The sequence below is a fragment of the Pseudorca crassidens genome, chromosome 4 (genome assembly GCF_039906515.1).
Source record: "Pseudorca crassidens isolate mPseCra1 chromosome 4, mPseCra1.hap1, whole genome shotgun sequence".
NCBI classification, from domain to species: domain Eukaryota; kingdom Metazoa; phylum Chordata; class Mammalia; order Artiodactyla; family Delphinidae; genus Pseudorca; species Pseudorca crassidens.
Window position 1 is genome coordinate 43,174,438 of NC_090299.1, and position 12,536 is coordinate 43,186,973.

Below are 12,536 nucleotides of genomic sequence, written 5' to 3' on the forward strand. Positions count from 1 at the left end.
GGTTACACATGAGAATTACCTGGGATACATCTCAGAAATTCTGATTTAATTAACCAGAGGCAGTGTTTCTCAACCCTGGCTGTACATCACAATCACCTGGGAAACATTTTAAATCCACATGTTCAAGCCACATCCCTAACCAGCTACATAAGAATCTCTTGGGATGGGACCCAAACATCAGTAATTTTAAAAAGATACCCCCTCAGGTGAATCCATTGTGTAGCAGGGGCTGGCATCACTGGGTTAGATGCAGAGACAATTGATTGACACATGCAGTGGGTTATTAATGTGCTCTTAGATACAGACAAATCTTAAAGGTTAAAATTAAGAGGGGAATGAGTCACTATTTTGTGTATGTCTACTAACATTTTTTTATTTTCTGCCATTTCTGATTTTGGTAATTTACCTTAATTTCTGTGTGTACAGTGTCACTTTCTTTCGTGTCCACTTCTCTATCTCTTTGGCTATTTGCTATTGCTGTTGGGTGACTGTGTGTGTGTGGGGGGGAATAATCTCCCGCCGGCCGCCCACCCCGCCACCAAATTTATGTTCACCTAGAACCTGTGAATGTTTGAAAATAGGTTGTTTGCAGATATGATGAAATGAAGGTGAGCTCATTCTTGCTTAGGATGGGCCCTGACCCAGTGACTGGTCTCCTTAGGAGATAAGGGGAATTGGGACACACATACACAAAGGGAAGCTCCGTGTGAAGACAGAGGCAGAGACTGGAGTGATAAATCTACAAGCCAAGGAAGGCCAAGGATTGGCAGCAATCATCGGAATCTCAGTGAAAGGCCCGGAACAGACTCTCCCTCAGGCTCTCTGAGAGGAACCAACTCTGCTGACATGTTGATTTCAGACTTCCGGCCTCCATAAAAGTTCGAGAACACATTGCTTTAAGCCACTCAGTTTGTGTGATGTGTTACAGCCGCTCTAAGAAAATACTACAGAGACTTCATTGACATCTGTAGTTTAGATCTATTTTTCAATAAGAGGATTAGAGTCATAATTCTGAAATCATTCTTTTATTGTTCACACACAGATTTGCTATTTTCTGGACTTTGTCTAACTAGGAGTCGAAGTTCCCATTGGACGAAATGTGCCCAAATTCCTGTCTTGCTCCAAAGGCTAAACTGGGAATTCATGAATGTTTTACATATTTAAATTTTCATAGACGGCTCAGATGATTAAAGCAAAACTTCTAAAAAAATAGGCATGTGCGCTTTCCACTCTTAGGCCGGTCAGTGCATACTCCGTGTGACCCCGCTGAACTCTGTAAGCTCCTGAACAGAACGTTTCTTTCCCAATATTTGGAGATGCTGCAGGTCATGAACTCATGCAGTTGGAGCTGTTTAAAAACTTTGTTCAATTTGTCTGGGTGCCTCAATGTCTACGAGAACCAATATTAGCATTTTCCATACTGTAACAAAAATAAATGCACCAAAAACACCATGTTATTTCTAAGATGAAGCATTTACATCATGGATTACAAAGACAATGTAATGGTCGTAAAAAAAAAAAGTATATAACAATTTGTTAAATCTATAAAGAAGGTAAAAAAGTATATTTACATTTTCTTCCCTTTAAAAAACCAAAGATCCAAACAAACATTTTATATAGTAATAAATTTAACATAGACGATTTTCATTCGTTCAACAAGGATGTCTTTGGTATTCTCCATGTGCCAGCTCTCATTTTAAGAGGCATCAGCATTTATTTTTATCCGGGCGTATTTGTTGTTGTTATGTAATTTAATGTTATTATTTTAGTTTTAAAAGTTTGTCATCTAATAATAAAGCCCTCCCCAGTCCCACCTTATAAATATGGCTTAAAAAAGAAAAGGCTTACTTTTTTCATGGGTATAGTTTCAACACTATAAAACACAAAAAAGGAGATAAAATGATTTTTCAATTACAATTACAGCTCAACAGCTGCATCCCCCACCTTTTTACTCTAATACAGATGCTGAAAAAGCAAATTCAGGAGAAACACGTATTAAGAAGGAGGTAAATGAAGTCAGAATGAACACATTTTGAATACAAGTTCACCAGGCACAGAGTGAAGGGTGGACCACGGAGCCAAAATGAAAACTAGTAAAAACAGTTATAAAGTAAAGTGCCAAGTCCCTGAGACAGAGGAACTGCAAACAAGAAATAAGAAGGCTGATTAAGGAAGCTGAGACGATTAAGCAAGGGGGAAAAAAGTTAAAATAAGCATAAGAAAACCAGTATAAAAATTTCATCTGAATAGAGATGACCTATTACACTAATATGTATAAAATGGATAACTAATAAGAACCTGCTGTATAAAAAAACAAATTAAAAAAAAAGAATGTCATATAGTTGTAATCATAAAATAAATTGGGATTGACATATATACACTAATATGTTTAAAATGGATAACTAATAAGAGCCTGCTGTATAAAAATATAAATTAAAAAAAAAGAATGTCATATAGTTGTAATCATAAAAAAAAAAAATCAAGTTTAATCGCATCAGAGCCGCTCTTTAGCAAGTGCTCAGAAGGTAGCGCCACTTAGAAAATGATTCCCCAGCCTCTTGTCTACTTACTCATCGTCATATACATCTTCAGAATCCATTCGACGGTAGTACTTAGCCAGCTTTACGGCAAAAATGATAGCCGGAAGTAAAAATGCGGTAGCTTTTCCTATACCAAACCAAAACAAATTCTGCGGGGAAAAAGGAAAATCATGAGGATTAGATGCTTGAAGATGGGAAATGGAAAACAACACTGGCTTGGGGAAAATAACTTTATTTTGCAGTTTTTTTAATGGATTCTAATTTTGTGAACTTAAGATGAGCTGGCCACTGTGTGAAGTGCTACCTATTATTATAATTCATTCCATCTTTCTGAAAACCTTGAATAGATCCTATTGTCATATTTATTTTATAAATGAGGAACAGAGGCAGCAAGTGCTGAAGCAAGGTTTAGCATCTAAGACACCCCCAAACAACAGCTAACCATCCCACTAGATGGCCCCCGGCTTTGAGGCCAGCCATAAGAGCATGGACAGCCTGCAGGCCTGAGCTCAGATCCTTCTCTGAGTTGTTTTGATGTGAGGGTTGTTCATTCAACTTCCTGGCTTTGCTCTGCCTCTGAACAGTGGGATTGGCAGCATCCTCATCCCATAACACTATTGTGTGAAGAAAACAGATGCAATGCTTCGTACGTAACGATGCCCCCAACAAACGTTCCATGATGAATTTAACCAATCTTTAAGGATGGTCATGGGCTGAATTCAGTCCTGTTCTGCCTAAAAAACAATGTTAAAGTATTTTTTAAAAGGCAGCTGCCTATATTCCTAAGTCAGATGTCACACAGAAACCTGGCTTTACGTCTTTTCTCTAAAAGTCTCAAGTCGGAACTCAATGCTGAGCCCTCGTTCCCACAAGGCAACATCAGCTGCAGCTGAGTGATGGTTCTTCCTTCAGGAGGGGTATCTGTCCTCAGTCTGTTGCAGGCCATACCACTAGCTCTTACAGGGGTGATACCCAACATTATTTAACCTGACCCACCAATCAGAACAGAGATGGCTGTGCACAACCAGTATGGCTCTGTGGGTACCAGACACTAGCCAGCGTCTGGTCTTGGCCTGTTTTGTAAATCTACAAGCTTCCAGATCCTTGTAGAGGCTCAAGTCTGTGGCCCCTGCCTTAGGATAACCCTGTAACACTAGAGCAGCCCTCCCCAGCCCACTGGGAGGTGAAAGGCAGCTCGGACATAAAAACAACCGCCCAGACCCTCATGTCTCAGCCACTGCGCTTCTGCTCTGTTCCTGGTTGAGTTTAGCGTTGGACAGAGAGGCATCACTTGGCCCAGAATTTTCAGTAAATTTGTTCTCCTTTCCCACATATTCTTTTATTGGTAGATTTCTACACTTTCAACCTTGTTTTGAGAGGCTTAGAGCTTTATGACAACCATTCCTTTCCTTCTGGGTACAATCAAGGTATAAAAGAAACATGTTTGCCAGCCAGGAGTCTATTTTCCTGGCTGAGCCAAAGGCCAGAACTCTTCCTTACTCTTTAAACCACCTGCTACAAAGCTCTAGCCTACAGTCTTCCTGAGCATCCTTCAGGCCTCCCCTCCAGTGGTCCCCGATGGTTTTGGAGAGGCACCTGCTAGTTGGGTGATCTGACTGGCTGCGGCAGGCAGTGGAGACTGGGCACAAGGAGAGCAGTTCAGAATGAACCAGCCTAACTAACCTAGGGCTCCCCTAATGAGGGCTTTACTCAAAGCCCTCAGCAGGGGCTCCAAGCAGCAGACAAAAGGGTACAAAGTCAGGAGGGGAGGGAAGCAGCCAGGAGACCAAGGCGGGGGATCTGCATGGCTGGGAAAGTGTGAGGATCATTTCCATCCAGGTACAAAAGTCCCTCCCAGAGAGACAAGTGATAATGGAACAGAGAGATGGACCAATAGAGCACTCTGAATGTACTGTGACAGGCAGCTATCTGATCATCCTTACGGCCTGTGCCAGACAACACTCCAGATGACAGGGTCACAGCAGTGAACACACAGTTCGTGCTCACGGAGTTCAGAGTCTAGTGTGTGTTGCGGGGGACAGGTCTTACCAAAGAGCCACACCAATGTACAATACAAACAGCAAGAACATCTCTACAGGAAAAGCAGAAAGTTCCATGGGAGTGTACAAAAGGGAGCCAAATGCAGTTGGGAAGATCAGAAAAACCTTCCCGGAAAAAAAGATATGTTTGAGCTAGGACCCGAAAACAGAATAACAGCTAATAACAGCGAACACTTATGGAGTGTGTTAATGTACCAGGAAAGGTGTTAAGGGCTTTCCATGTAGTCTCTCTTTGAACCATCAAAACAACCCTATTAAGGTGAAGAAGCTCAGAAAAGATAAATAATTTTTCCATGTCACGGAGTTCAGAAAATGTAGAAGTGGAATTTGAATTCAGAGTCTGTGTTCTCAACCATTATATTATAAGACCTAGAGGAGTCAGCTAGGTGGGATATGGGTGTAGAGGGGAAGAATGAGAGAGAAACAGAGGGAGAAGGAGCTTGTGTCTAATTTCTAGGCAGCGGAACTGGCATATGCAAAGGCCCTGGGGTGGGGAAATCTAGATTTTTTTTTAACATCTTTATTGGAATATATAAAGAGATGAAAGAAAACACTGAAGCACAGAGAGAAAAGTGATCAAATAGTACAAAATGTGCCAATGGGCAGGTACCCAATCATGCAGGGCCTAGAGCATGACCTTAAGGATCCTGATCCTTCCCGTGATATTAACAGTGAGCCACTGAGGTGCTTTAAGTGAAGGGAATGAGAGGATTGACTCATAGAGAGAGTCAGTGTATATCGAGGAGTGAACAGAGCTGAGGAATAAACTTGGTTAACTGGAACTTACCAGCCCGATGGTAACATCTTAAAGGGCGGTTAACTCAAAAATTAAACTAAGTCTGCTATAGCTTTAGGGTTACATATATAGCTGCACTGAGAGTCCTTTGGAATATTGGCACTCTGCACACCAGTGATGTTCCTTTCTAATTATTTCAGACAAACAGTTTTCTTCATGAGGGTCTCTTGACTTCTGTAAATAAAATTCAAGTAAGGAGTGAAGATGTGCAGCGAGGACTTTGACTTTTCTAGCTTATTAGTGTCAGACACATTCATCCTACATTTTAGATCTTAGGTCTTGGATTCTACAACTGTAACAGACCCAAGCAGAAACCTATTTTGTATTATAGTGTGAACTACCATCTGAAAAAAAAGATCAAACATAATGAGTTTCCTGTGTTTTCTTCTTTTGAAAGATGAAATTCTTACCAGGGGGTCAATAATGTAGCTGCACAGAAAGACATCAATAGCCGAATCTAGGGCGGTGGCCACTGGTTTGCAGGCTGCCATTTGCTCAGTGATCTACGGGGGTAAGAGAAACAGGCAAACTTAGATGGAGCCACACCCACAAAATTCCACAAGAATAAAATTAAACACCTATTCCCTTCTGGCCTGTTCACAGAAAGAATCCTTAGGCCCTCTGGGTACGGAGCTGATGGCTGATTTCTGTGGATGAGTTCTACGACATAAAAAAGTATGTACTTGAAAGGAAGACGCCGAGTCTCTCTGAGCCTCGGTTTTTAGTTCCCTGGTTTGTTATTTGGAAAAGTATCTTGCTGGACTCTGCAGAGACTTAAAGAGTATATGTGGTCAGCACAGTGCCTCAGTCTGAGTTTCTTACCCGCCGCCTTTGTAGTCTGACAAAGGATGTGGGAAGAAAGTGGAAAGTTAGGTAATGAATAAGTCTACATTTTAGAACAGGGGTTGGCAGACTTTTTCTGTAAAGGGCCAGAGAGTAAATATTTTAGACTTTGCAGGTTCGGCTGAGATGTATCTGTCGCAACTGCTCCACTCTGCCATGGTGGGGCGAAAGCAGCCACAGACAATATATGAACAAATGGGTGTGGCTGTGTGCCAATAAAACTTTATTTACAAAAATGGCAGGACCTGCTGACCTCCGTTTTAGAAGACAGAAAGCAAAGTACTCATTGCTGAGGTAAGACTAAACAAGTTTAATGAATCACAGACAGATGCTCCAATCCCATTAGCTTAAGAAAACTATATTCATTCATTCAAAAAACTCTGGAGGAAGTACAAGAAGCTAGATGCTAGTTCCTGGGGTGGGGAGTGTATCTTATTTCTTTTCCTTTATTGGTTGGCTCACCTCCCCCTTTTCTTCCATCTCTACCTTACAAGGTAGCCCATATTAATAACATTAAGTTTCTCCAAGCTCAAACAACCGTATACACTCTCTTTATAGGCTTTTTCACTGTTAGTTTTATAAAAAGTGGGGTAAGGGTACATATGGGTCAATGCAACAGGATAGAAAGCCCAGAAATAAACCCACGCACTAATGGTCAATTCATCTATGACAAAGGAGACAAGAATATACAATGGAGAAAAGACAGTCTCTTCAATTAGTGGTGCTGGGAAAACTGGACAGCTACATATAAAAGAATAAAATTAGAACATTCTCTAAGACCATATACAAAAATAAACTCGAAAGGGATTAAAGACCTAAATGTAAGACTAGATACTATAAAACTCCTAGAGGAAACCATAGGCAGAACACTCTTTGACATAAATTGCAGCAATAGTTTTTGGATCCCTCTCCTTAGAGTAATGGAAACAAAAGCAATAATAAACCAATGAGACTTAATTAAACTTAAAAGTTTTTGCACAGCAAAGGAAACCATAAATAAAACAAAAAGACAACCTACGGAATGGGAGAAAATATTTGCAAATGATGTGACCAACAAGAGCTTAATTTCCAAAATATACAAACAGCTTATACAGCTCAATAACAAAAAAAACCAAACAACCCAATCCAAAAAGACAGAAGACCTAAATAGACATTTCTCCAAAGAAGACATACAGATGGCCAACAGGCACATGAAAAGATGCTCAACATCGCTCATTATTAGAGAAATGCAAATCAAAACTACAGTGTGGTATTACTTCACACGAGTCAGAATGATCACCATCAAAAAGTCTACATATAGGGCTTCCCTGGTGGCGCAGTCGTTGAGAGTCCACCTGCCAATTCAGGGGACACGGGTTCATGCCCCGGTCCAGGAAGATCCCACATGCCGCAGAGCGGCTGGGCCCGTGAGCCATGGCCGCTGAGCCTGCGCATCCGGAGCCTGTGCTCCGCAACGGGAGAGGCCACAACAGTGAGAGGCCGGCGTATCACCAAAAAAAAAAAAAAAAAGTCTACATATAATAAATGCTGGGGAAGGTGTGGAGAAAAGGTACTATAATTCTCCATCAGTTGCGTGCACCACTGGAAACTTCACTCTGCTCCTTCACTTCTCTCTACTGATTTATTCATGGAGACTTAAATTTATGGACTGAATTTTGTCCCCCAAAGGTTCCAATGTTAAAGTTCTAACCTCCCGTACCTCAGAATGTGACTGTATATGGAGATAGGGTCTTCAAAGAGGGAATTCAGGTAAAATTAGGTCACTAAGATGACTCTAATCCAATAGGACTGGTGTCTTTATAAAAGAAATCTGGACACAGACACAGAAGGAAGACGACGTGGGGACACAAGGGGAAGACGGCCACCGACAAGTCAAGGAAAGAAGACCTCAGAAGAAACCAACCTGCCGACACTTTGACCTTGGACTTCCAGCCTCCAGAACTGTGAGAAAATAAGCTCCTGTTGTTTAAGCCCCCTAGTCGACCAATACACCAATGACATAGCAGGTTCAGTGCTGCCCAGGGCGTGTACAAACCACGGCTGCAAATGGACTGTAACGTAAGGAGCTCACGGTTTGCCAGGGGAGACACAGTCGAGGAGACCAGAATCCCTACAGCAATGAGCAAAGGGAGATGGGGGAGAATGCAAGAGGCATGCTGTCCGCGGTGGGCAGGCCCGGGAAGCTGCCCAGCATGGACACACTTGTGCTGAGTCTTATGGTGCCTCCACTTGTGGCTCCTACATTCAAGGTCCTTTTACTTACCTTCTGTCTAATTTCTGTGAATTTAATTTGATTTCCTCCTGATTTTATTCTAGAAAATGACTCTCCCAAGACATAGCCCCCTTATGTTCATCAACGATAAACCACTTACAGAGATTCTGACCCACTGCAGATAATGTTCAAAGTAGCTGATTATCGTATTCCCATACTTCTTACTTTCCTGGAAAGACATCAAAGAGTAATAAAGCCATTAAAATGACTCTACCATCCTCTGTGATCATGCAGTTATGGTCACACACCCACTTATTGGCATAACCACTTACTTCAGCAATAATTGTGGAGATTCGGTTTGTGAGGAAGTCCTGAGCAGAATCCAAAAAGCGAATGATATTGGCCACTTTCACCTGGAAAACACAGCAACGGTCGACACGGTATCAAGTGATAAAAGAATTTCATCAGACAGTTTGCATATTGATGCGAGTACTGTTAACTCAGCCCCACACCCCCATGACTTGCTAGTTAAGACTCTACTAGCTGTTCATGATTGGTGACACCTTCCCTGGCTTGGCTTCCCGGGAGACATTTCTCCAAAGAAGACATACAGATGGCCAACACCGTCCCCACCCCATGACGATGAGCTTGGCTCTGTGACTTGCTTTGGCCAATGGCGCACAGATGGTGGGTGGCACTGTACTGGTTTTCTAGTGAGAGTGAAAGTTTGTGTGTGGAAGGCACTGAGATTTGGAAGCTGTTTGTCAAGCAGAATTATCTCTGTAAAAGTGACCGATGTACCACCTACACTTGCATCCTACACATCCCAAAACAGCTTTCTCCTGTGTACGTAACATGCCAGGATGCGGTCTCCATTTACAGAAGTCCTTGTAGAAAGGAGAGGGTGGGAAAACCCAATTTGGTGTTTAAAATGGGTGGATAACTGAGACTTGATTTTACTTAAAGTACCTGCAAAACCCAACATCTCTGAAAGTCTGTGTGTGCTTTTGTAACAAGACCCCAAGACAGAGAAAGAAAACAAATCCTTACCCCCAATCCACTGCTTTTCTGTTGAAGCTCCTTCAATTTTTGGTGCACAGCACTCTGGTGAATAAACACAGATCATATTTCCGGACCTGTAACGTGAAGCTGCAAGATCACATGCTTTGTATCCCCCCAACCCATAAGTCACTCATCAAATCCGACTTTACTCTGTAATAGTTTCATTCGAGAAAAAACAACAGACACGAGGAACAATAAGTACCTCACGTATTTGAGTATAAGAAAAGCTGAAGAAGAAAATTGGGATACATATTCTAGAGCTTCAATGGGCAGCACACCATGTGTAAGGTAGCCACAAAGCTCTTCTGAATCAGGTTTGCTCAAAGTGGCAGGCATTGTTTACAGTAAAACCTGTTCAACAAGAGTGGCTTAATTTGCATGGTTTAGATGAGGAATTGGCAAACTTTATCGGTTAAGGACCAGATAGTAAATACTGTAGACTTTGTCCTAATCTCTCAACTTTGCCCTTGTAGCCAAAAGCAGCCACAGATCATCTGTCAACTAGGTGGGCCTGGCTGTGTTCCAGTCAAACTTTATTTGTAAAAACAGGCAGCAGAGGAATTCCCTGGTGGTCCAGTGGTTAGGACTCTGAGCTTCCACTACTGGGGACCCAGGTTCGATCCCTGATCAGGGAACTAAGATCCCGCATGCCGCACGGCGTGGCCAAAAAAAAAAAAAAAAAAAGTAAGTAAATAAATAAATACAGGCAGCAGGCCGGAGGGGGCCCACGGGCTGCAGTTTTCAGGGCCACAGTTTGCTAACCTCTGCTTTAGATTGTAGGTCACATCCACAGAACAAGTTGCCTAATTGTAGGTTGCCCCAACTCTGAAAAGGCCGAGGAGTCCTGTGTCTACTTGAAGGAAAGCATTTAAGGAACATGTCCATACCAGCTTAAAATGTTAACATATTTGTGCTAGGCATAAAGTATAGCAGAGAGAGAACTGTGGGGAGTGCAGCACACCATGTAAGAAAATTGTAGAGGAGGATTTTGTGAATACTCCACTGAATTAGAGAGGCAGGAGGAAAAATGAAGAGAGAGATGGTAAACACTAGTTCTAGAAGATTCTGAAGGTGGAGTCAAATGGACGAATAAGCTTCTTCAAACCTCAGCAGGCTGACTCTGTAACCTGGTTCCCACGCAGTCTTCCCCTTGACGACTGCAAACATGACCCTCCCACATGCAAGCATAGTAATAATGGCTCCTTTTTGCAGAGTCCCTCTGGGAGGTCAGATCCTTCATGTCCAAGAGCCAGCTAACAGTGAGGCAAGGACGCTTCCCACCATTTTTAGATGAGAAAACCAAAAGCCACAAGACTTCGGAGAGGCAGAAGCAAGATTTGAAATCAGGTCGACCTGACTCCAGAGCCCATGTTCTTTCTCTGTTACAAACTGCCTTTCTGGCATTGAGGAAAGAAGCCAGAAGGCCGAGAGGAAAGAAAAGACAGGAAGAGTGAGAAAGCTGGACAGAAGAGAGGGGCAAAGGACATCGGAACAGGGAGTAGAGCTAAATGAACGTGGAAAGAAAGGGCATCACCTGGCCTCACATATTTCATGGCAGGGTGTGAAGACAGAGAGTTTGATAATAATAAACTAAGTTAGAGTGAGTCCAGCACTTCAGCTGCTGCATGGCTTAGGGGAGCCTGTTTAAGGCCATGGAAACGAGAGAAAAACAGAGGAGGCAACCACATTTTTAAAATAACGCCTTTTTCCACACTCAAATGGAAAAAGGCAACAAAGAGGCAGAAAATCTGTGGTGAAAATTGAAAATGTGTCCTCTTCAAAGCCCAGCTACTATCATTTATTTAAAAAATAGCTCAGTTTCTTAGCCTGAGGTCAACCAACTTTGACCTACGCGCGACATATCAATATATCATCAGGCTAGGTGAAACAGAGTTTGCCCAGGTCACAGCGAAATATCAAAGGTTGTTGATTGTTACCATTAGTTTTTGCAAAGGAATGATTTCGTCACGATGAATATTTCTTAAGATTCCTGCATTATTTTTCAGGGTCTGTTTCAAATTTCCTGGGGGCTACAAAGAGAATAAAGTAAATAAATATTAGTACCTGTTTCCAGACTCTGGAGCGCTCTCTCTAATCAGGACAGAAGTATGCAGCCCTTCTTATATGATGACGAACTTGGAGGGACGGTGCCAAGACACCCTCCTTCAAACCATGAACTCTCAGCAATAACCCGCCCGCATCGGTTCTTTCTGAGTGCCTGAGGCTGCCTTCTCTCTCTCTCTCTCTCACTTCACCATAATAAAGCCACTGTAAAGCCGCTTTACAGTAGCTATAGCTCCATTTTACAGATGAGAAAACCAAGGCTCAATCAACTGAGAAATTTTATTTAACCCACACTTAAATCGTTTTTAGTATAGTAACGTCTAACAAGCGTTACTACTGCCTCCATTTAACAGATGAGGAAACTGAGGCACATAGGGGTGAAATATTGTTTCTAAGTTCCCACAGTTAAGGAAGAGGCTGACTCAGGACTTAAATCCTGGTCTTCCCCCAGAGTCCAGGTCTGCCGCTTTGTGAAAGGGACCAGTTACAGCCATTAGTCACCAACCAGCAGAGAAGCTGGTAATGGGGAAGCTTATGGGGCTTGGATGGTGTCTTTGCCCTCCCTTATCCGCTCATTATTGGCGATGCAAAGCACCAAACGGGATGTCCCTCCCATGTCCTCAGTTACCATTCCCTACATTGCAAGAAAATGTGCGCACAGGTGTTTGGCAGTGGAGGGGTGGATGGAGTGAAAGCAGGTCCGGTGCTCAAGCAGTGAGGGCAGCAGCACCACGAGCAGAGGCTGGGAAGAGCCTGCACCCTGAAGCTGCCCTGGGAACCTTCACAGGCTCACGGACTGTGGCGCCATGTGGCAATGGCTGCTGATGAGAACTTTTAACATGCACAGAGCGGCGTGTTTAAACAAGGGTTACTTGTGGTACAAGGAACCTCTTCCCATAGCTTCTCTAAGGACGGTACTGACATTTCACATCTACGACAATGACAGCCTTGAGCCGGAC

At 42.7% G+C, this 12,536-nt stretch overlaps 1 protein-coding gene across 1 annotated transcript in view; it reads right to left on the reverse strand.

Annotated features, from left to right (window-relative positions):
- Positions 1–1,023: 1,023 nt before the first annotated feature.
- The window catches only part of PROM1 (prominin 1), a 97,159-nt gene continuing 85,646 nt past the window's right edge, over positions 1,024–12,536 (reverse strand). Inside the window, exons 19-26 of the mRNA XM_067734678.1 lie at positions 11,451–11,543; positions 9,502–9,555; positions 8,784–8,864; positions 8,612–8,680; positions 5,807–5,899; positions 2,571–2,689; positions 1,849–1,873; positions 1,024–1,420 (exon numbers count right to left, since the gene is read on the reverse strand). Of these exons, the coding sequence (XP_067590779.1) occupies positions 1,406–1,420; positions 1,849–1,873; positions 2,571–2,689; positions 5,807–5,899; positions 8,612–8,680; positions 8,784–8,864; positions 9,502–9,555; positions 11,451–11,543 (549 nt within the window). The 3' untranslated portion in view covers positions 1,024–1,405. The remainder of the gene's footprint in view (positions 1,421–1,848; positions 1,874–2,570; positions 2,690–5,806; positions 5,900–8,611; positions 8,681–8,783; positions 8,865–9,501; positions 9,556–11,450; positions 11,544–12,536) is intronic.